Source organism: Leopardus geoffroyi, chromosome E1, assembly GCF_018350155.1.
Source record: "Leopardus geoffroyi isolate Oge1 chromosome E1, O.geoffroyi_Oge1_pat1.0, whole genome shotgun sequence".
In the NCBI taxonomy this organism is placed as follows: Eukaryota; Metazoa; Chordata; class Mammalia; order Carnivora; family Felidae; genus Leopardus; species Leopardus geoffroyi.
This window is the reverse complement of record NC_059330.1, coordinates 12,357,644-12,383,373: the sequence shown is the minus strand read 5'-3', so window position 1 is coordinate 12,383,373 and position 25,730 is coordinate 12,357,644. Positions and strand designations below refer to the sequence as shown.

The following is a 25,730-nucleotide window of genomic DNA, read 5'->3' as shown; positions in this document are numbered from 1 at the left end:
GGCAAATACTTTATGATTGCACTTATATGAGACATTCAGAGCAGTCAAATCCTTAGAGAAAGTTGAATGGCACTTGCCAGGGACTGGGGTGGGAGCAGGAAGGGATGGGAGTTATATTTTAATGGGTACAGAGTTTCCATTTTACAAGATAAAAAGAATTCTGGAGATGGAGGGTAGTGAGGGTGGCATAACACTACGAATGTATTTAATACCACTGACCTGTACACTTAAAAATGGTCAGGATGGTAAACTCTGTGAGGTGCCAGGTTGGCTCGGTCTGTGGGGAGGGCAACTCTTGATCACAGGGTTATGAGTTCGAGCCCCATGCTGGGTGTAGAGATTACTTAAAAATACAATCTTAAAAAGACAGTTAACTTTACTATGTGTATTTTATCACAACAAAAAAGAAAAGTAGGTATGTCATTCACTAAGGATTAAACACTAAATGCTGTCCAATTTCAAGTAGGCTCGTGGTTGAAATCAGATTGTTTTAAATTCTAACAAATTACTGCCTTAGTTTCCTCACAGATTTGGATAAATCCTCTGTCCCTGTCCACCGTCTTTCAGACAATCTGCCTTACTGTAATTTACTGAGGATGATACTTCACCCTGAATTCCAAGTTATTTTTAGAACTGAAAAACATTGTTGTGAAACTTAACTAGGAAACGCCCTTTATTCTGAAGCAGTTTTTACAATGCTTCTACTTAAAACTTGTAAAGCATGGACTCTTATGCCAGAAAACATAAAAAAAAAAAAAAAAAAAAGAACTTCACAAACTGGAAGGGCAAAAGGAGAAGGAAAGCATAATAACCTGAGAGGGGTTTTCCATAGCCAGCTTCTAAGATTTCATTTAAAAATAGCCCAGCAAGTGCCCTATCACCTTATTTTCATAGTGTCCTAGCAAATAGCTCCCTGAGACACAGCTATGTCTCCTCAGGACAGGCACACGGTAGGGAGTCAAACAAACTATTTCTTTCACTCACTCTTTGCTTTCCCACTCCCCCCACCCACCCGACCCCCGAACAGATTTTTTCCCCTTATTTCTCTCTCAGAGCCTTTTTGGTCTTAAGAAAATACTTGGAAAATTCTAGAGTCTATATTAAAAGGAAAAAATCCTTCAGATTGACAACATCTTTTACACGTTTACCATATTTGTTGTCACAGCGCGTAACAGTATAAGGGCTATCTTTTAAGCTGCATTTAAATATACGCTGTTACATAACGAAGATTTTTTTTCTGATGATATAAGCGTTAATAAGCTTAGCCACAGAATGAGGTGAAAACAACAAATTTTAAAGTCAAATTTATGAGTCAAGAAATGGAACATGTTATTTCTTTCATTCCATGGCAAAATGCCGATGGCTATCGAGGTTGGGCACTGGGTATACGGAGGTTCACTGTACTATTCTAGTTTTGTGTATAAAGATACACAAAAGCATTTCCATAATTTCTACTTCCTACTCAACTTTGCCAGAATGAAGTTGGAAAAATGAATAATTAGCTACACTGAAAGTATCAACTTTGTAAAATAAAATTAGCTAATAAAAACCATTACCTAGAACATCAAAAGGAACAAACTGATCAATGTTAAGTTACAGTGGCATCTATGTGGGACAGCATGGTGGGTGGGGTCTTGATTTACACCATTCCTGGGACTTGAGACCAGGTGACTACAGAGTAAATCACCAGACTTTTCCAGGCTTCCTATGAGCTGGCTCCAAGCCACATTACTCATCTTCGTCTGATAATCACTACTTGCATTAGAAACACCAGTTAAAATCCAGGTCTAAGGCCCCACCCAGTGTAGACCTTTGAAATCAGTAATACCAGAAAGGGTGACACCTGGGAATCTGGACTCTTGATATCCTCCTCTGATGATTTTAATAGATACTAAAGTTTGAAGCCCCTGAAGATCTCTACAGTTGCCTACCAAGAGAGATGTGCCACCCTGGGAGTGACAAGGGCTGTCTGCCAACCTCTATTCACGGGGTCAGGAATCTTTTCTAGATTCCATCAACAGGAGTCCAGAAGAAGCTCCCAGCAAGGCCTCCACCCCAACCCCAATGCCCAACCTTACCACCCCCATCTGCCCAGAAACTACTGAGACCAATCTCATCATAATTTTTATCCCTGTTTACACCAGTCACCACAGGAAGTCACCACAAGTTGACCCCTTGAGACAACCCTGGGCTCCCAAACCACTCTGCACTCCCTTCTGATCCCATCTCCCACTCTTCCCGATATTAAACACGTGGTCCTCTCGGTCAATCAGCAGCAAAACCATTTGTGTCTTCAACTCTGAATAGTTCCTTCACCTTCCTCTTCTAGCAACGTCTGGCTCTTCCTGAGGACGGATTCCCCTGCAGACCTCTGCAGTGGTGGCTGTTGTCTCCCCCACGTCCCTCATGAACTAGCTCCTCCCTAGTACTCCTCCTTTCTCCCTAAAACTGCCCAGCTGTGACTCTTCTGTGTCACACTAGGTCACTCACTGCCCCTCCTTATAATCACCCGCTTTCCTTTTGGTCACTGCCCCCACCCCCACCGTTACTTAAAAGATTTTAGCCACTCACTATTACTCTCTTCAGGGCATTTTCTGTCATTATAATTCCTGGAAATTTTATATACACATATACACAGGCTTCCACCTGCCCATGCCTTAGTTCTGTGACCCTGTCCTCTATTATCTTGTCTTCCACCCACTTCAGCCACTCCCACAGCCAAAAAGAAGCCCTTTATAATCTTCATTTCAAACACCCCATTCTGGCTACCGCCTTTCTCCTTTGCGAATTTATTGCCACACATGTTACATCTAAACATGTTATAAACCCAAGAGTGTTAACAATTATTGCTGCTTTAATACGATCTTATGACTTTTACAAAAGTTAAGAGAAAATGTATTTATACAGTCTTTTTTTTAACTTTTTTAAAGTTTATTTTTCACAGAGAGAGACAGAGACAGAGCATAGGTGGGGGAGGGGGAAAGGGGGGAGAGAGAGAGAGAGAGAGAGAGAGAGAGAGAGAGAGGCGGAATCCGAAGCAGGCTCCAGGGCTCCAAGCTGTCAGCACAGAGCCTGATGCGGGGCTCAAACTGACGGACCGCGGACTCATGACCTGAGCCGAAGTCGGACGCTCAACCGACTGAGCCACCCAGGCGCCTCTACAGTCTTTTATAGCTACCCACAAGTTAGTCATTTCCAGGGCTCCTTATTTCTACCTGCAGATATACAGTCTGGAGTCATTTGTTTTTGGTCTAAGGGACTTGGCTTAGTGTTTCTTGAAAGGTAAGTCTGTAATCAATAGATTATCTCAGTCTTTGTTTATGTGAGAACATCTTTACTTTCATGTTTGAAGGATAGTTTTAGATATAAATTTTAATATAGAATTTGGTGTTGACTTTTTGCTTTGAACATGTAACTCCACTGTTCTGTGACTACCATTCTCTTTTCAATTATTTAATTTATACACTTTACTTTTTAAAGCAGTTTTAGGTTCATAGTAAGACTATATCCCTCATCCTCACAGATGCCCAACCTCCCCCGCTATCACCATTTCCCATCATGGTGGTAAATTTGTTACAACTGATGAACCTACATGGACACATCATTATCAACCAAAGTCCAGTTTCTATTACCCTTCCCTGTCGGTGGGTGCATATTCTGTGGGCTTTGAAAAATGTGTAATGACATGTGTTCACCACTGCAGTATCATACAGAATAGTTTCACTGCCTTAAACATCCTCTGTGCTAATTCATCCCCCTCCCCCAATGCTGGGTACCCATTGTATTTTACTGTCTCCATAGTTTTGCCTTTTCCAGAATGTCAGATAGTTGGAATCATACAGTATACAACCTTTTAAGAGTGGCTTGTTTCACTTAGCAATATGCATTTAAGGTTCCTCCATGTCCTCTGATGGTTTGGTAGCTCACTCTCCTTTCACACTGAATAACATTCTTTTGTACCACACACACACACAAAAAATACAATATTCCCATATGTCCCACAGTTTATTCACCTACTGCAGGACATCTTGGTTGCTTCCAGGTTATGGCAATTATGAATAAAGATGCTAAAAACATCTGTTTGCAGATTTTTGTGTGGACATAAGTTTTCAATTTGCTTGGGTAAATACCAAGGAGTGCAATTACTGGATCATAGCGTAGAAGTATGTTTAATTTTTTTTAATTTCTTAAGGCTTATTTTTGAGAGACACAGAGAGAGAGAGAGAGAGAGAGAGAGAGAGAGAGAGAGAACACGGTGGAGGGGCAGAGAGAGACACACAGAATCCGAAGCAGGCTCCAGGCTCTGAACTGTTGGCACAGAGTCCGACACAGGGCTTAAACCCACAAACCATGAGATCATGACCTGAGCCGAAATCGGACGTTTAACCCACTGAACTGCCCAGGCGCCCCAGAATATGTTTAGTTTTATTAAAAAAAAAAACTGTCAAACTGTCTTCCAAAGTGGCTGTGACATTATGCATTCCTGCCAGCAATAAATGAAAGTTCCTGTTGCTACATATCCTTGCCAGCATTTGGTGGTGTCAGTGTTTGGGATGTTGGCCATTCTAATAGGTGTGTACTGATATCTCACTGTTGTTTTGCCATTCTCCAGGGACACAAGATGTTGCACATGTTTTCGCATGTTTACTTGCTATCTGTATATCTTCTTTGCTGTCTGTTCAGTCTTTTGCCTAAATTTTGAGCTGTTCATTTTCTTACTATTGAGTTTTAAGAGTTCTCTGTGTATTTTGGATAACAGTCCTTGATCAGAGATATGTCTTTTACAAATATCTTCTCCCAATCTGTGATTGTCTTCTCATTCCTGTTTTTCCCAGAGCAGAAGTTTTTTACAGAGTCCATTTTAACAGAGTCCATATTATCTTTTTTTTTTTTTTTAAGAGAGAGAGAGAGAGAGAGAGAGAGAGAGAGAGAAAGAGAATCTCAAGCAGGCCACGGACCACAGGGCTCGATTCCACAACCTTGGGATCATGATCTGAGCTGAAATCAAGTCGGACACTCAACCAACTGAGCCGCCCAGGAGCCCTAGGTTTTCAAGTATTTCTTTCATGGATTGTGCCTTTGGTGTTGCATCTAAAATGGCGTCATTAATACCCCAGGTCATCAAGGTTTTCTCCAACACTATATTCCAGGAGGTTTATAGCTTTTGTGATTTACATCTAGGTCTATGGTCCAGTCTGAGTTAATTTTTGTGAAGGGTATAAGGCCTATGTCTAGATTCATTTTTTGCATGTGGATGTGCAGTTGTTCCAGCACCATTTGTGAAAAAAACTATCTTTGTTCCATTGTATTGCCTTTGCTCCTTTGTCAATGACCTGCTGACCATACCTTCTGTGGGTCCATTTCTGGGCTCTCTACTCTGCTCCACTGATCTTTCTCTTCTTTCGCCAATACCATATTGTCCTGATTACTGTAGCTTTATAGTCAGTCTTGATGTTGCATAGTGTCATCTTCCAACTTTGTTCTTCAGTTATCAAGTTGGCTATCCTGGGTCTTTTGCCTCTCCATATAAATTTTAGAGTCAGTTTGTCAACATCCACAAAATAACTTGCTGGGATTTTTATTGAGATTATGTTGAATCTATAGATTAAGTTGAGAAGAACTGACATCTTGACAATATTGAGTCATTCTATCTGTGATCATGGAATATATCTCTACTCATTTAGTTCTTTTATTTCATATATCAGAGTTTGGTAGTTTTCCTTAGATACATCTCGTATATATTTTGTTAGACTTATACTTAAGTACTTTGGGGAAGGGGAGGATGCTAATATAAATGATATTGTCTTTAGTTTCAAATTCCACTATTCATTGCTGGTATACAGGAAAGTGATTGACTTTTATGTATTAACTTTGTATTCTTAACATAACTATAATTCCTTATTAATTCCAGTTGTTTTTTTACTGATTCTTTTGGGTTTTCTACACAGACAATCATATCATCTGCAAGAAAAGACAGTTTTACTTCTTCCTTCTCAAACAGTATATTTTTTATTTCCTTTTCTCATCTTACTGCACTGGTTAGGACTTCCAGTACTACGTTAAAAAGCAATTGTGAAAAGGAACATCATTGCTTTGTTCCTGACCTCAGCAGGGAGGCTTTGATGTTCTCAGGAAAGTTGAAGTTCTTTTCTATTCCTAGTTTGCTGAGATTTTGTTGTTGTTGTTGTTATCACGAATGGGTATTATATTTTGTGAAATGCTTTTTCTGCATCCATTGATATGATCCCATAATTTTTCTTCTTTAGTCTGTTAATGCTATGGATTACTTAATTGATTTTTGAATGTTCACCTAGCCTTGCAGGCTGAGATAAATTTCACTTGGTCATAGTGTATAATTATTTTTATACAATCCTTGATTCGATATGGTAATATTTTGTTGAGGATTTTTGCATATATGTTCGTAAGAGATATTGGTCTGTACTTTTATTTTCTTGTAATGTCTTTGTCTGGTTTCGGTATCAGGGTAATATTGATCTCATATAATGAATTAGGAAGTACTCCCTCTGCTTCTATCTTCTGGAAGAGATTGCAGAGAATTGGCGTGATTTCTTCCTTAAATGTTTAGCAGAATTCACCTGTGAACTCACTCAGGTCTGGTGCTTTCTACTTTGGAACATTAATTATTAACCCAATTTCTTTCACAGATAAAGGTCTATTCAAATGGTCTATTTCCTCATGTACGAGCTTTGACAGATTGTGTCTTTCAAAGAATTGGTCAATTTCATCTAGGTTATCAAATCTGTGGGCATAGAATTGATAATATTTTTATTATCCTTTTCATGTCCATGGAATCTGTAGTGATATCCCTTTTCTCTTCTGATATTAGCACTGTCTTATTTTTCCCCTTAGCCTAGCTAGAGGCTTATCAATTTTATTAATCTCTCCAAAAAATCAGTTTTTGGTTTTGTTGATTTTCTTTACTGATTTCCTATTTTCAATTCCATTGATTTCTACTCTAATTATCATTATTCTTATTTTCAATTTGATTTGTTCTTCTTTTTCCTAAGGTAGAAGTTTAAATTACTAATTTTAGATTTTTCTTCTTTTCTAATATATGTATTCAATGCTATAAATTTCTCTGTATGCACAGTTTTCACTACATTCCACATATTTTGGTAAATTAGATTTTCATTTCCATTTAGTTAAAAATATTTTTAAATTTCAGATTTCTTCTTTGAGCCATTTGTTATTTAGAAGTGTGCTGGCACCTGGGTGGCTCAGTCAGTTAAGCATCCAATTCTTGGTTTCAGCGCAGGTCATCCCATGGTTCATGGGATCAAGCCCTACATCCGGCTCTGTGCTAACAGACCAGAGCTTGCTTGGGACTCTCTCTCCCTCTCTTCTTCTCCCCTGCTCGTACATGCTTGCTCTCTCTCAAAAATAAATGAACTTAATTTTTTTAATGTTTATTTATTTTTGACGGAGAGAGAGAGAGAGAGAGAGAGCATAACTGGAGGAGGGGCAGAGAAAGAGGGAGACACAGAATCTGAAACAGGCTCCAGGTTCTGAGCTGTCACCACATGTGGGGCTAATGTGGGGCTTGAACCCATGGATAGCAAGATCATGACCTGAGCCGAAGTCAGATGCTCAACTGACTGAGCCACACAGGCACCCCCAAATTAAATGAATAAACTTTAAAAAAAAAGTGTGTTGTTTAATCTCCAAGTATTTGGGGCATTTTCCAGCTATCTTTGTTACTGACTTCTACTTTAATTCCAATGTGGCCTGAAAGCAGACATTGTATGATTTCTACTCTTTTAAATTTGTTGTGTTTTATGACCCAAAATGCGATCTATGTTGGTGAATGTTCCACGTGAAGAATTTGTAATCTGCTGTTTGGGGATGAAATATTCTATAGATGTTGGGGCGCCTGGGTGGCTCAGTCGGTTGAGCGTCCGACTTCAGCTCAGGTCATGATCTCGCAGTCTGTGAGTTTGAGCCCCGCATCGAGCTCTGTGCAGATAGCTCAGAGCCTGGAGCCTCCTTCGGATTCTGTGTCTCCCTCTCTCTGCCCCTCCCCAGCTCATGCTCTCTCTCTCTGTCAAAAATAAATAAACATTAAAAAAAATTTTAAAGAAATATTCTATAGATGTCAATTATATATAGTTGATTGATGGTGCTGTTAACTTCAAATATGTTCTTACTGATTTTCTGCCTGCTAGATCTGTCCATTTCTGATCAGAGAGGTACTGAAGTCTCCAATTGTAATAATGGATTCATCTATTTGTAGTTCTACCAGTTTTTCCTCATGTACCTTGACACACTGTAGTTAGGTGCATACACATTAAGGAATGTTATGTCTGTGGGGAGTATTGACCCCTTTATCATTATGTAATGCCCCTCTTTATTTCTGATCACTTTCCTTACCCTGAAGTCTGTTCTGTCTAAAATGAATATAGCTATTCCTGCTTTCTTTTGATTAGTCAGCATGATATATCTTTCTCTATCCCTTTATTTTTAATCTATATGTGTCTTTATATTTAAAATGAGTTTCTTGCAGGCAATATATGGTTGGGTCTTGATTTTTAGACCACTGATGTTTAGAGGGATTATTGATATAGTTAGATTAATATTTATCATATTTGTTACTGTTTTCTCTTTGTTGTAATCATTCTTTGCTCCTATATTTGTCTTCCACACTTTTTCTACATTTTGGACTTTTTGTTTGTTTTAAGTAAGCTTCACACCCAGTGCAAAGCCCAATAAGGGGCTTGAACTCATGACCCTGAGATCAAGACCTGAGTTGAGATCAAGAGTCAGACACTTAACCAACTGAGCCACCCATGCACCCTTGCATTTTGGAGTTTTAACTGAGCATTTATATAATTCCACTTTCTCTCCTTTCTTAGAATATCAGTTATGCTTTTTTTAGTGGTTGCTCTACAGAATGCAGTATATATTTATAACTAATCCAAGGCCACTTTCAAACAAAACTATACCACTTCACAGATAATGCAAGTGACAAAATATTCCTAATTCCTTTCTTCCATCTATCATTGCTGTCATTCATTTCACTTCTACATAAGCACACACACATCATACACACACACAAATTGATACATCTTACCTATTATTATTTTGAGCAAACTGTTACCTATTAGGTCAATTAAGGATAATAAAAATAAAAGTTTTTATTTTACTTTCACTTATACTTTCACCGACATTCTTCCTTCTTTGATGTAGATCTGAGTTTCTGACCTATACCATTTTCCTTTTCTGAAGAACTTCTTTTAACATTTCTTGCAAGGCAAGTCTAGTGGCAACAAATTCCTTCAATTTTTGTTTGAAGTCTATTTCTCCTTCACTTTTGAAAGGTATCTCCCAAGGGTATAGAATTCTAGGCCTTTTAGGGACCCTGGCTGGCTCAGTCAGTGGAACATGCAACTCCTGATCTCAGGATTGTGAGTTCAAGCCCCATGTTGGATATAGAGATTACTTTAAAAATAAACAAAAATTGGGGTGCCTGGGTGGCTCAGTTGGTCAAGCGTCCAACTTCAGCTCAGGTCATGATCTCATTGTTTGTGAGTTCGAACCCCACGTTGGGCTCTGTGCTGACAGCTCAGAGCCTGGAGCCTGCATCTCCCTCTCTCTCTGTCTTTCCCTTGTTCGTTCTCTCTGTCTCTCAAAAAATGAGTAAATGTTTAAAAAAAATTTTTTTTAAATAAACAAAAATTTGCGGCACCTGGGTGGCTCAGTCGGTTAAGCGTCCAACTTTGGCTCAGGTCATGATCTCACAGTTCCTGGGTCTGAGCCCCATGTCAGGCTCTGTGCTGACAGCTCAGAGCCTGCAGCCTGCTTCAGATTCTGTGTCTCCCTCTCTCTCTGCCCCTCCCCACTCATGCTCCATCTCTGTCCCTCAAAAATAATAAATAAAAAATAATTAAAAATATTTTAATAAACAAAAATTTTAAAAATATACATTTTTTAATTATCAGCTTTTTTCTCTTAACACTTTGAAAATTTCACTCCATTCTGTTTTTGCTTACACAGTTTCTAAGGAGAAATTAGATATATTTCTTTGTTCCTCTATGGGTAATATATATATACATTTTTTTTCTGCTTCTTCCAAGATTTTTTTTCTTATCTCTGATTTTCTGAAATCTAACAATAGTATGCCTAGGTGTTGTGAGGTTTTCCTGACATTACTTTACTTGGTGTTCTTTGAGATTCCTGGATTTATAGTTTGGTGTCTCAGATTAATTTGGGAACATTCTCAATCATTATTGCTTCAAATCTTTCTTCTGATTCTTTCTCTCTCTTTCCTCTGGTATTCCCATTATGCATATGTTACATCTTTTGTAGTTATTTCACAGTTCTTGTATATTTTTCTGTCTTTTTGCTTTTCAGTTTTGAAAGCTCTTATTGTCACATGCTCAAGCTTAGATATTCTTTCCGCAGCCATGCCCATCAAAGACATTCTTCATTTCTCTTAGAGTGTTTTCTATCTGTAGCGTTTTTTATTCTTGCCTAGATTTTCTATCTCTCTGCTTACATTACCCATCTGTTCTTGCATGTTGCTTACTTTTTCCTTTAAAGTCCTTAGCATATCAATTACAGTTTTAAAATTCTCAGTCTGATAATTCCAACTTCTCTGCCATATCTGACTCCAGCTCTAATGCTGTTCAGTGTCTTCAAACTATCTTGTCTTTCAGTATGCCTTGTAATGTTTTGTTGAAAGGCAGATATGATGTGCTGGTTAAGAAGAACTGCAGTAAATAGGCCTTGAGAAATGTAGAGGCAGTGGAAGCATACTATGGCTCTGTGGTTCTATCTAGTCTTTTGGTGAGCCCATCTCCCAAACCGTTAACTTCATCAGTGGTTCTCAGGGTTTTTTCCCCTCCTTAGATAGGACAGGATGACTAGAGGGAGATGGGAGTTGAGGATTTCCCTTTCCCTAAGTAAGTTCTCTAGATAAAATAGTTTCTCCTGGGGGCAGGTCTTGTTAAGAACAGAATGCTGTGACATATTTCAAAACAGTTACTTTTCCCTCCCCATACCAGAAGCAAAGGGAATTTTTCTCCAATACTCAGTATGAGGGCCTTGTGGAGCTTCTTAAGTTAAAACTCATCAAACTGTGGGGCCCTCTTCTGACTGGGTCCCTCCACAGTTTTTAACTCTCAGACTTGTTCACACTGAGCCTCCAGCAATTTGTCAATTACAGTTCCTACTTTCTCACCACTCCAATAAATGTGATTTTCTGTACCTGTCTCACCAATTTTGGTGGCAACAGTTTGCTCTGTGATCTCATGATTCTGACAGATCCTAAGCGTTGGCTGATTTTTCCATTTGTTCAGCTTTTTGCTTGTTGGGATTGGAAGGGCAGCTTCTAAGCTCCTTACATGCTGAATAAGAAACCAAAAGTTCCAACACCATTCTTTAAGATGAAGTTAAGCCATTAATCATATGGTTGTTCCCGGTATGTGAAAAAGTAATTTTTCTCTTATTGCTTTTAAGTTTTATCTTTGCCTCTCAACAGTTTTACTATGATGTATCTCGGTGTGAATCTTTGTGTTTACCCTACTTGGGGTTTGCTGAGTTTCTTGGATATATATACTGATGTTTATGGTAGCCTGAATAAAACTCCCTCAAAGATGTCTACATCTTAATCCCTGGAACCTAGGAGTATATTACCTTATTTACATGGTAAAAGGAACTTTACAGATATGATGAAATTAAGGATCTCAAAATGGGAAGATTATCCTGCATTATCTGGGCAGGCTCAATACAATCACAAGAGTCCTCATAAGAGGGAGGCAGGAGGGTTGAGTCCTATGGGTAGATGTGACAATAGGAGTAGAGGTTAGAGTCATGTGAGGAAGGGGCCCCGAGCTAATGAATGCTGATGGCCTCTAGAAGCTACAAAGCAGGTAAGAAGATTCCCTTTAGAGCTTTCAGCAGGAATACAACCTCGCTGACACCTTGATTTTAGTCTGACCTCCAGAACCGTAAGATAATAAATTTATTGAGTTTGAAGTTATTGCATTTGTGGTAATTTATTACAGCAGCAATAGGAAACTAATACAATGTTCTTTATCAAATTTGGGAGTTTGGGGACATCATTTCTTCAAATATTTTTTCTGTCCCATTCTCTCTTCTTCTGGGACTCCCAAATGATAGTACTTGATATTGACACACAGATTTCTGAGGCTCTATTAATCTGCCTTCAACCTTTGCTCTTTTTGCTTTTTTTCCCCTAGGTATGAGTCACCCTTTCCTGTTTCTTCAACATATCTTATAAATTTTTGTTGAAAATTGGCTATTTTAGATACCACATTGTTAGCGACTCCAAATTCTCATCTTCCCTTCTGGAGACTGCCAGAGTAGCTGACTTTTAAAATGTGTTTAATAACTTGCCTGTATTAAACCTATAGATTTTGTTTCACTCAGTGTGGCCACTGATATCTCTGCTCAGTTTTTCTTTTTTTTTTTTTTTCTTCTTCTCATTTTTATATTTATGTTTGGCTTCCTACTGAGGGTAGACTCTGTATCTGAGTATCGTAATGGTCAACAGTACATGTCAGGGTTTGTGCCCAAACACCTCAAAGCAATACAGCTTCTACCCTTTGCAGATAAATCTGTGTGTGGTATGGGAAGTACCTTCAAAGTTCAGGCACATTTTAAGTGTTCCTCAGCTTTTACTTTCCATTAAGCTTTCTTTAACTCCTCTGTATTTGCACACTGTCATCCAGGGATGTATATAGATAGCTTGTGCCCTCCCTAGTCAACTATGCTCATACATGTAGCTTTCCAGTCATCCAGGGTATTTGAGGGTTTATCAAACCCATCTACGGCTGTCTCACTTATAGGACTTGTCAAATTTCTAACTAGTCTACTGGTCCACTGCATGCCCAACCAGGGCCACAACCTAAGACTAAGTAAGCTGCTGGCCTTGCCCACTCACTTCCCAATAAGATTACTAGCTTTATTGACAAAGATGCTGGGCATGGTTTTTTGTTTTCTCTCTGTTCCAAATAGTTAGCTTCCTCTGACAGTGAGACAGCTGATCTTCACCACCTGCCCCACCCTGGCGGAACTACTGAACTAACTGAGCTGGGGGTATGGGGTGGGAGTAGTGCAGACAAGAATGCCACAGATTCTCACTGGTCTTACCTAATGTTCAGTGCTTTTTCATGAATAAATGCTTCTCAATTGTCTGTCTTTAGTCAATTCCCAGACCTCTGAAATGCTTCTTTTTGACAATTTTGTCCTGTTTAAAGTTAGTTTGGGGAGGGCAAATTTGTAACCTCTTCACCATACCAGAAGTCTTCCCAGCCCATCCCAAGGACTTAATAGAATTTTTTCTACTGATAGAAATTAAAACTGATGATGATAACACAAACCTAATCAAACGGAAATTATTTCTCTCAAATATCCTATCTGAATGTCTTCATAATCAAATACTGCAGGTCACTTAGAAACTTGCAAAAGAGACGGCTTGTAAGATGTGATATGTGGCCAAGTTAAATTTAAAATGTTGAGGGGAAAAAGATAAATTTCAAGTTTATGGGAAGAAAGACAAAAGAGACTAGATCACTGCGAAACTGCTTCTTGTTGTAAGAATTCACATTTCCTCACTTTCTCCAGTATCCCTGGCCTGGTTCATTGCTACAGTTGTCCAACCATGCCTTCCTTCTAATACAATTCAAAACCAAATTTCGTTTCTTACGATTCAGTGTTTTTCCCCCAACAAATAATTTCTCTTTAAATTTAAGTCTGTCTTGATTTTTACCTAAGATCAAGTTTCCAGCTACCATTTTTCCATTGAGATATAAATGAGAGGTGTGAATAATAATTTAAAATTATTTATATGATACAGAAAACTGTCTTTGGAACCAGGCAGACTTAAGTTCAAATACCAATAATCAGACTACCTAGGTAAGTATCTCTAGACAAGTTACTTAATAGTTCAGCCAATTTCCTCATCTGCAAAATATGCCTAATACCTGTCTCACACAGTTGCAGGAAGGATTAGAAATGATAGCACTTATCTCTACAATTGCTGGGTTATCTACTTAGAAAGTTGCTAAGTAATGTCAGGGTGAAAAGAACCAACAGACAAAATGGATAAATTAATCTTCCTTGCTATGTCCGGCACTCATGGGTGGCCAAATTAACTATTTTAATTTCCTTCTCTTTTATCCCCTTTTTCATTAATTGAGACACTTCTACATAGTACAATATTCTACCACACAGTAAGGAACATAACAGTTTCCTACAAAGTGGCATTTAAATTTTATTTTTTTAAACAATTTTTTGGAGCATTTACTGTCTAGGAAATATTGTCTGAGAAAAACTTAAGTACCATAGTTTTTAAACTTGTATACTGAATTTTTAAAATTCTCCACCTTTTCTCAGTACAGAGTCCTTTGAAAGCCTTATTGCTGTTGAATTTGCTAAAGTACAAGTTTATACAGGTAAACTGTGTAAATGATATCAAGAGATCCACAAACCCCCTGGAGTCCATCTGGACACAAGTTAGAATACCTACCTTTGCTGGCACGTCCTTCTTCAATGCAAATATTCACCTCTTAAACCTGAATGAATTAGTACACCTGGATTTGCAGAAGTCTGGATTCCTTAAACTGAGGCAGTCCAGAATTACAAATGAAATGCAAATCACTGTAATTACTACAATGGTGGAGCGACTGGTTTGGAGTCAAAATGTTGCCACCATTTACTTTCTGTTCCACAATGGAACTTATCATCCCCTTTGGATCCCAGCTCCCCTACCAATAAAATAAGGAAATAATCCTCATTCTACACACATCTTGAGATAGTTATGAGCTAAGGAATAAAGAGGTAACAGTTCCTTGTACACTACAAAGTATGAGAGAGGTCCATTGGAATTACTTACCCTGGCTGCTAAAACATCCTCTGCTGTTGCATGTTTACCTCAAGTGAGTGTTTCTCAACCTGAAAGTATGAAATGAGATGAAGAAGAAAGCCCAGAATTGTCTGATGCCTCATGCCAGAGTTCTTGGAACACCTGGTTGTACGTGATCTGTCCACATGTGGTCTCTCCCTGGTGGCCTAAGCCCCTCAATTCATCTCTCTGTTTCCTGTGTCAGATACAAAGTGGATGTTCGGTAAATACTGCTGAATGAATGATGAACAAACGGACAGCCTGTGTGAAATGAGCCGACTGAGCCCTAACAGCACCTGGGGCTCCCTCCTAGTTTTCAGGAGCTAGAACGTCAGGCCGCAATCACCATCCCAAAGAGTCAGTGGAGAGCAAAAACGATACCACTTTGGTGCAACCTACCAGACTGGGCCCTTGGGAGGTGCATGCGCAGGTATGTGAGAACCACTCTTTGTCACAATTTGTAAATCTCCAGGTTGAGAAGAGAGAAAAACACTCACCCTTTGTGAAGATCTGGAAACGGACAGGAAAAGAGGAACAGTGATGCTTTCAGATGCTTTTTGTGTGTTACAGAATGCTATAAGATCTAATGTCACAATCCTTCATTCCCTTGAAAATGTGGTACAAATTACTACGTATCCCAACTCCTCAAACCAGAAGTACGTTTCTATATCTAACATAATCTTTTACCTATTCCATGATTCTTTCTAACACACAACTTTATAATAGAGTGAAACAATATTACACAGATGTCCAAATTATACTTTAAAAAAGTAACTTTTAGCTTGCTACCATAATTGGCTATTGTATGAAGAAAAATATTAATAACAATTACTAACTTTTTAAGGTTTGCAACGTCCTGGGTTACATACTCCATACCTATGATCTCATTTCATCCTCGTAGCAATCCTATGGGGTAGGTATGATAGCTATTTCCATTTGCTAAATGAGAAAAGCACCTGAAATCACACTGCTAACAAGTGGCAGAATAGAGATTTGAAGCAGGTATTCAGATTCTAAAGTTCACATTAACTATTAAGTACATCGAATAAGGTGTAAATAATAATAATATTAATAATCCTTTGGTTGGAGCCTAAAACAGGAAGAATTTTAACACTGTCTAGGAGATGAATAAATCCCTATACTCAGCTGAAATCACCCAAACAAAATACAAAAGCTTTTATGCAAGGATGGAATGTAAACAAGCTAAATGCCTAATAGGAACTCAGTACAATTTCCTTGATTCAGTTTAGCAAATGTTTTAAGCCAATCTGGACTATAACACCATACTCACAGAGAATTGTGAAGCAACAGCGGTTTCCTAATATACCTTGCAGTTGAACAACTAAGTACTACTCACATAAACCTGGAAAAACTTACCTCTCCCTTCAAAACTTCGTGTTCCTAGTACAAACATGACCTTAGCGATAAGTTCAAACTACTGTAAGCAATGTTCCATTAATTCAGCTGCTATCAGCAGACCTCTCCCTCCATAAGCAGATGAGTAGACAAGTCTCAGGTTACCACGAACTTACGATAAGAGGGAGAGCTCAAGTAGAATCTAAAATCATTTATTCAATTTCCTACCTTGGTGGGTGGCAAGAAGCTTCCAAGCTAAATTTACATGCCATTCAGGCTCAATTTTCATCCTCATGTTTATGGTTTTCCAGAATAGATTAATGGAGAGTTCATTTCTGCATTAAAATCATAACATTACCGACAAAAGAAAGGTCTCATATGTGGATGACTGGGGTTAAAAATAAGAAAACAGGCCCAAAATGGAGTCACGTAAGCTAAGCCCCACATCACCAAACCGAGTCTTAATTACAGTCTCAGCCTCTGCCAGAAATGGAATCTTAAACCAATCAGGAATCATCTGGTGAACATTAGTGACGTAATTTGTCTGACAGACCCCTAGCTCCCCTAAAGGAAAGTGACCTTGCCAAAACCAAACCACTTTTTGCTAATATAACTTCCTTGTTCCCACTCCCTTCTGCTTATAAAAGTCTTTTCATTTTGTACAATTCTTCAGAGCTCCTCTCTGTCTGCTAGATGCAATGCTGCCTGATTCATGAGTCACTGAATAAAACTAATAGGACCTTTACTTTTTCTTTTTCTTTTTTTTTTTTTTTTTTTTTTGAGAGAGAGAGAGAGCACGCGCAAGTAAGCAGGGGCAGAGGAGCTGAGGGAGAGAGAGAAACTTAAGCAGGTTCCATGCTCAGCGTGGAGCCTGATGCAGGGCTCAATCCCACAACCCTGGGGTCATGACCTGAGCTGAAATCAAGAGTCAGATGATCAACCAACTGAGCCACCCAGGCGTCCCAAGCTAATAAGATCTTTAAATTTTACTTACCTTGAATTTTGTTTTTTAACAGTGGGTAGGACTGAGAAATGATAGTTTTGGCTGGAAACTACCAGCAGGATCCAGATCCACATTTTTCTTTAAATCAATGTATAAGAAATTATGGGCTAGATTTGGCCATTTGAGGGCATCCTACCTATACTCAACTACATGGAACTCACTTAAAAGTCATCTTCAGAATAATCCCCCTTCTGTGTGTGCTCCACTCCAACATTTTACTGCACTGTAAGTATAAGTAAATTTTTGAAACTGACCTTTCCCTGTTGCCAAAAGGGAACGAGATCATTTTTTTCTCCCTCCTTTTTCTTAGAACATTTTTTTTAAACGCTAGTATTTATAAAGTTTTCTTCTGTCCCTTTGATATGTATGCAAATCTTTTTAAAGGCTAAATAAGCTAGCTGCAGAACTCAGGAATAATTTTCCTGAGCGTCCTAGAAGCCTTTTATTTTATTTTATTTATTTTATTTTAATTTATTTTATTCTATCCTATTCTATTTTAGAGAGTGTGAGCAAGGAAGGGGAGAGGGAGGGAGCATCCTAAACAGACTAGCACAGAGCCCAGTGTGGGGCTCACTTGGGGCTCTATCTCACCATAAGATCATGACCTGAGCCAAATCAAGAATCAGATGTCTAACTGACTGAGCCACTCATGCGCCCCGAAGCCATCTCTTTTAAAGAACTTACCAAATTCAACACCTGAAAAACAAATAATCCAATGAAGAAATGGGCAGAAGACACGAATAGACACTTTTCCAAAGAAGACATCCAGATGGCCAACAGACACATGAAAAGATGCTCAACGTCACTCATCATCAAGGAAATACAAATCAAAACCACATTGAGATACCACCTCACGCCGGTCAGAGTGGCTAAAATTAACAACTCAGGAAACAACAGATGTTGCCAAGGATGTGGAGAAATGGGAACCCTTTTGCACTGTTGGTGGGAATGCAAACTGGTGCAGCCGCTCTGGAAAAGTGTGAAGGTTCCTCAAAAAATTAAAAATAGAACTACCCTACGACCCAGCAATAGCACCACTAGGAATTTATCCAAAGGATACAGGAGTGCTGATTCACAGGGGCACTTGTACCCCAATGTTTATAGCAGCACTCTCAACAATAGCCAAATCATGCAAAGAGCCCAAATGTCCATCAACTGATGAATGGATAAAGAAATTGTGGTTTATATACACAATGGAGTACTACGTGGCAATGAGAAAGAATGAAATCTTGTCATTTGCAACAACGTGAATGGAACTGGAGGATATTATGCTAAGTGAAATAAGTCCAAGAAAGATATATGTTTTCGCTCATATCTGGATTTTGAGAAATTCAACAGAAGATCATGGGGAAGAGAAGGGGAAAAAATAGTTTCAAACAGAGACTCTTAAACACAGAGAACAAACTGAGGGTTGATGGTGGGAGCAGGGGAGAAGGGAAAATGTGTGATGGGCACTGGGTGTTGTATGTAAGCGATGAATCAGGGGAATCTACACCTGAAACCAAGAGCACACTATATACACTGTATGTTAGCTAACTTGACAATAAATTATATTTTAAATAAATAAATGTAAATATCTAGGAAGACAGTGCCTCAGCTCCCCATCAGGGTAGGAGTTTAGCCTACACACCTCTATTACCTGCACAAAGAAATCAAAGATGTTTTATTTTACCTTCAGATAAAGGCAATTAATTAGTACAGATGACCACAATTACCAGCTGAATTTAGGATGAACTATGAAAGCAAGTACATCAAATGCCACTGTCAAGTCTTCTTAAAGATTACCATTCGTCTTGAGACTTTATATGTAATGGATTGTAAAAGGCAGAATTTCTTTTTTGTTTTTGTAATCTCATTAGCACCCTACTTGTGATGTATCCCAGTCTGGGTTAATGCTCATTCAGTAATAAAACTAGTTTCTTTCATTACATATTTGTGAAGATCATTTCTTAGGTAGGCAGATTTTATTTTCCCCACATAAACGTGTAGAAATTCTACTCTCTACTGGGCTACCTTACTGCCACTTTCCCAACCTTGATGACCACAATACAAGAAAAAAAAATTCCTCCCTGACAAGAGTTTGTTAGGGATTTAGCCCATTACTGTCATCTGAGTGCCAGATACTCCTATATCATTGCCTCTGTGACACCTCCACTTGGATTATTTCAAAGACACTTTTTCCAAAACTGAACGCGTGTTCTTCCTTCACGGTTTCCTATCATGGAAGCACAAGCCGGAAAATGAAGAATTAGCCCTGACACCTCCCTCTCCCTTCTCACCCCAGAGCGAACATATTATCAAGCACTATTGATCCTACCTCTTAAATAGTTCTCAAATCCATCGACTTTTGCCTCCACTGAGGAGCCAAAGTGATCTTTTAATAACACAGACCCACTGATGCTACTCTCATGACTGAAAATTTTCAATGGCTTCCCACCATTCTTAGGATAAGCCTAAATCCTTGGTATGACCTATGAGGCCTGCATGGTCTGACCCCTGCTACCTCTTCAACCTCATCTTCCTGACTCCCTCTCTCTCTGCCCTCCAGCCCCGACTGGGAGCTTAAACTCCATGACAACTGAGACTTTGACTATTTGTTCATGCTATATCCATAGCACAGTGCCCAGCACATAATAAATGCAAAGTAAATGTATGTCCAAAAATAATGTTGATAAACAACTGCAGCATCCTAAATGGAAGGCAAATAAACATTAAGTGAATTATGCATGGTGAAGGAAAAGAATGTCCTTATATATTTGTACCATAGGTGGCTAACACAGGGTGTGGACCATAGTGAGGCTATAAAATGTTTGTTAAATCATTCTGCAAACCAGAGACAATATGATGAAACAAAACATTGGCACTCAGTTTTTATTTAGCATTATAGGGCAAATTACCAATGCCCTCTCACATTTAGGTATTTATCCCTCCTCTCATCCCCAATATCCATCCTGTAGGCAACCAGAGGTCTAACCACAAGTCTGAAGAAGGAGGGTGGACTCCAATCAGAACTGGAAAGTAGATATGGTTTGTGGAGCTGACTGTAAATAATCCAAGACTGGGGAGCAATACTGCTCTTAGGGTAAGACCCTTACCTCCCTTGTGTGTTTGACTTGGGCAACATCCTCCACCCTTTGGCCACACAGGTCTTTCAGTAACTACAAGACACAAGCTGCTCCCATTCTCGAGGCATTGTGACCTGCTGGATTTGGAGTTGTAAGAAACACAGGGTGGAGGGCCACACCATCATGGTGAGGCCCTTCCTTTCTGCTGACTCCAAGAGCCACAGTCCTTCCCCAATCCAGGTTCCCTCTCCCTGGTAGCTCTTCACCCTCCTCTTTGCCCAATGTAACCCAACTCAGTCCTTAAAGGTCTCAGCTAAATATTTCCTCAGCAAAACCTTCCCTGTCTCTCCTCATTCCCTCCCACTGCCAAATGGCCCCATTATACATTCTCCTAGCACCCTCTACTGTCCTCCAGAGCACGTACTACAACTGCAACTGATATTTAATTTGTAATTCTCTTTCCGTCTCCACTGTTAGACTTATAAGCAACCCAACAACAGGACGGTGTCTGTTTTGACCATAACTATATCCCCAACACCTAGGACACTGCTGGTAGAGAGTAGCTATATTCAATAAATATCTGCTCAAAGAAGGAATGAATGAAATACATAGATAAGCACTAGTTTTTGGAGTACATTGAGTTGGCTCTGCCTTTACTAGCTCTGTGCCTTTGTATAAATTTCTTACCATCTATGAGCCCATTTCTTCCTCTATAAATAAAAATAACTGTCCCTACTTTATAGAATTATTGCGAGAATTGAATAATTCAATAAAATGCTTAGCATAAACTCTGGCACATAACACTCAATGAATGTTAACTATTATTATTCTTAAAGCATGGAGAAAGAGAGGAATGCATATGTTAGGGAAGGTACATTCATTCCATGCTCTTGACTAAAACACAAACACGGATCCTTTACACAAACATATAGTGGCAAGTCTGAACACAATATTTTAAGTATACTATAGGAACGTATTATCTAAAACAATTCTGAAGAAGAGAGCACAGGCAGTGACTTCTTTGACATCAGCCACGGCAACTTCCTTCAAGATATGTCTTCTGAGGCAAAGGAAACAAAAACAAAAATAACTATTGTAACTACATCAAAATAAAAACCTTCTGCACCGTGAAGGAAACAATCAACACAACTAAAAGACAACCTACTGAATGGGAGAAGATATTTGCAAATGACATATCTGATAAAGGGTCAGTATCCAAATATACAAAGAATTTATAAAACACAACACCCAAAAAACCAATAGCCCAATTAAAGAACGGGCAGAAGACATGAGCAAACATTTCTCCGAAGACATCCAGAAGGCCAACAGAGTTGTGAAAAGATATTCAACATCACTCATCATCAGGGAAATGCAAATCAAAACTACAATGAGACGTTACCTCACACCTGTCAGAATGGCTAAGATCAAAACACAAGAAACAACAAGTGTTGGTGAGGATATGAAGAAAAAGAAAACCCTCTTGCACTGTTGGTGGGAATGCAAACTGGTGCAATGCAGCCACTGTGGAAAACAGCATGGAGGTTCCTCAAAAAATTAAAAACAGAACTACCCTATGATCCAGTAATCACATTACTGGCTATTTACTCAACGACTATGAAAACACGAATTCAAAAGGATATATGCACCCCTATGTTTACTGCAACATTATTTACAATAGCCAAATTATGGAAGCAGCCCAAGTGTCCATCAGGAGATGAATGGATAAAGATGTGGTATATATATACAATGGGGTGTTATCCAGCCATAAAAAAGAATGGAGTCGTGCCATTTGCAACAACACGGATGGAACTAGAGAGTATAATGCTAAACAAAATAAGTCAGAAAAAGACACCATGTTTTCGTTTGTTTCAAACAAAACAAACATACAAAGGAGAAAAAGAGAAACAAACGAATGCAGTGCCTGGGCGGCTCAGTCAGTTAAGCGTCTGACTCTTGGTTTTAGCTCAGGTCACGGTCTCACGGTTTGTGAGTTCAAGCCCAAAGTCCAGCTGTGTGTGGACAGCGCAAAGCCTGCTTGGGATTCTCCCTCTCTGCCACTCCCCAATCATGGTTGCTCTCTCCTTCTCTCAAAATAAATAAACAAACTGAGAGAGAGAGAGAGAGAGAGACAGAGAGAGAGAGGAAACAAAAAACAGACTCTACAGAGAACAAACAGATGGTTACCAGAGGGGAGGTGTATGTGGGAGAGGTGTGAAATAGGTGAAGGGAATTAAGAGTACATTTACCTTATGAGCCCAGAGTAATATATACAATTGTTGAATCACTGTATCATACACCTGAAGTCAATATAACACTGTATGTTAACTATAGTGGAATTAAGACTTTTAAAAATCTAGAAAAAATTTTAAATAAAAAAGAAAAGAAAGGGGGATGGGCTAAATGGGTAAGGGGCATTAAAGAATCTGCTCCTGAAATCATTATTGCACTATATGCTAACTAACTTGGATGTAAATTAAAAAAAAAATTAAAAAGGAAAAAAAAAAGAAAAGCGTAAATAGATCTGTTTATAAAGCCAGGAATCTTTTTGGATGTGAAGTGATCACGCATCTATATGCCTTGCACATTCCTGTGTACAGTGTCGGCCTCTTTCAAAGCAAAGCACATCAGCAACCCATTACTGCAAGGCAGTAGGTTCCAGACCTGGGCTTCAAAGTCTAAAGGACCACAGTCCAGCTGTGCTGACGTTGGCCCAGAACATGCAGATAAAACACCAGGCTTTTGCCTTTGAGATAAGTGCCCTTCTCTCCCAGTAGGAAACTCCATGCCTTCATGAGAAAATGTCCCTTCATTCTTATATTGTCTGGCATCCAAGTAACCCTAAGAGACCCCCCCCCCCTTAAACATTATTTCTGTTCTCTCTTAGATTCTCCAAATTTAAACACATCACTTGACTTCTCTGAGCCTCAATTTCTTCATCTGTAAAAATGGAGCTAAAATAGTACTTCCCTCTTAGGTAAATGGCTCAGTATGTGCCATAAAATAAACATATGGAAACATAAACATTTGTTATGTTTCATAAACAAAATGAAACACTACTGTTTCAGTGTTTCTACCAGGTTCCTAATCAATCTACAATCCAGAAAAAAAATCACAACAAAGATCCTTTTCAATGCTATAAATGTGGTTTTTTTCCAAAGTCCTGCGTTTGCTACAATCAAAGAAACCCCCCACCCAGGAATAAAAGGAATGATTCTAATGAAGCTTCAAATGCTGCAAAGGAAAACAATGGAACAAATCAGGTGGAACAAATTCTGTCTACTGAAAAAGATTAATTCAGCAAAATGTAATTTATGCATATCCATTTTTATAATGCCTCCTTTTAAAGGAACCCCTATTGGGGCTACATAAACTCTCATCAACTGTTAATCTGGAAGCCTCATCATATCGTTTTGGGGGACGGCAGAACGCCATCCCAGAAAAATCCCCGCAAGAAGGAGCACCCAGTCTTACTGATCACCCCCGACCAAGGCCCAGTCACGACCCGGCTTCTTCCTCCCATCTCCACTCCTTCCCATCATAAGCCTCAGGAGAAATAAAAAGCTACCCTGGGAAAAAGTTGGGGGACCTCTGTATGTTCATAAAACTATATTATGACGAGGCTCCAGATCACCTTTTGAATATAACTTCCTTAACAAGGACCTCTTCAAAGGCAACCCCCGGACCAGAATGACTAGATTTAACACAGAGGCCTAGTCGTAAAACCCTGCCTCCTCCACTTATTTGTTGCATAACTTCACTGAAAGCATATGAAGATACCACCCACTTTATACTCTTTTGCGGTGAGGAGTAAGAGAGATATCTACAACAGAAAACATTTACGTGGGTGTTCAAAAAGCTAGTTCCCCTCCCTATCCTGCTGAAGAATCCGATCATTTTACTAATTTTATCTCTGGATCGCCAAGCTAAGGATCCCTTTTTCCACCTGCCACTTCTTTAGAAACTGACTTCCTCTTGGTTCTCCTCACCACCAACCCTGCCCCCACCCCCCACCTCCATACCGGTCGGAGGACGTGAAAAGCACTTCCCGGTAATTCCACTGCAAGAATCAATTATTAGCTCGCTAAACACAGGTATATATGAAGCTCAGAAGTTACACCAAAAGTAACTTCTCAACTCTCAAATCACTATACCAAAGGGAACTTAAAAGAGAATTCTACAGGTACCATTTATTGGGTAACTACTATGTGCCAGACACTGGCGGGGGGGGGGGGGGGCATTCTACAGGCAATCTCATTTACATTTCACAACAACCTCACGAATATGGGCGTATTACTCCCAAAATTACAGCTGAGTACACAGGCGCCAAGAGTTTAAGACATCTGCCCTAAGGTGCACAGTCAGGATGCGTCAGGACAAGGATTGGACGAGTAAGAGAAGTAAAAGAGTCCCCTGCTGCCATACTCTCCCCTGCCGTGCGAAAAACGGGATCTCCCCGGCTAACCCTAGGTCTCTAACACCAGGCTCCAGCGCCACCAGCCTCCAGGGCTTGAGCCCTGCCGCGCGGCGCCACGTCCGTGGGTGCGGAATCCGGGAAAGGGACAGGCCCGAGCCGGGAGCGCACACCTAGCGCTCGGCGAAGCCCGGGCGGGTCCGCGGCCTCACTACAGCCCTTTCCGGCCGCACACACCGCCGCTGGGACCTCCGCGAAGGCGCCGGCGGCCCAGAGCGAAAGTGCCAGAGGCGGAACTCCAGTATAAGTGCCAGTATAAGCTGAGCCTTCCTTCAGAATGAGGGGCGGCGGGCAGCCAGAGGCCCCTCGGGGTCCGCGGCCTCCACGCCCGCTTCCCTCCCCCTCGCCCGGGGCCCAGACAGCACTCGACTCAGGATAGGCCCGCGCGCCTCAGCTCCGGGCGCGCCCCTCCGCCCCTCGCCACCAGGGTCGCTTCCTCCCTAGCCCCTACCTGGTCGCCTCAGTGACCATGGTCACTCAAGTTCATCCTCCCGCCTCGGAAGCGACGCGAGACCTCCCTCGCCCAGCCCATGCGGCTCTGTCCAATCCCGGCCTTCAGGCTGCGCATGCGTGCCGGGCTGCCTCCCTCAAGGTGCAGGCAGGATCCGCCGGACTCTGAGGTCAGAGAGGCGAAGCGTCCGTAATTGCCTTCCTTCCGTCTTCTGGAGGGAAATTCGGAAGGTCGTGGTTTGTGTTTCGAGCGCTCTCTCGGTTAGCGTGTTGGGGTCGGGGGTGGAGGGCGTGGTCGGGACAGTGGAGAATATCTGCTACAGTTATCAAGATTTATTTTAAACTATAAAGACATAACTAAAACAGCAAAGATAAATGAAAAGATCACTGGAAAAGGAGAGGCTAGAAACAAACCCACAGATTTGTAGTCGCGTTTTTTTCCCCCACAAAGGAGCCACCGTAATGCAATAGGAAAGTTACTTTAGGTAAATAGTGCTAGAT

General features: G+C 40.0%; 1 protein-coding gene across 3 annotated transcripts in view; it reads right to left on the bottom strand.

Annotated features, from left to right (window-relative positions):
- DHRS7B (dehydrogenase/reductase 7B) overlaps nucleotides 1-25,347 on the bottom strand; it is a 61,712-nt gene extending 36,365 nt beyond the window's left edge. Inside the window, exons 1-2 of one of the 3 annotated variants that reach the window (XM_045487654.1) lie at nucleotides 25,231-25,301; nucleotides 14,876-15,080 (exon numbers count right to left, since the gene is read on the bottom strand). Coding sequence is in view for 1 of the 3 variants with exons in the window: in XM_045487650.1 (XP_045343606.1) it covers nucleotides 25,231-25,250 (20 nt within the window). In the remaining 2 variants the exon portion in view is untranslated. Of the gene's footprint in view, nucleotides 1-14,875; nucleotides 15,081-15,283; nucleotides 15,464-25,230 lie in introns of those variants that run through there. The other 2 variants (XM_045487653.1, XM_045487650.1) reach the window with 2 other exon arrangements.
- Nucleotides 25,348-25,730: the final 383 nt, after the last annotated feature.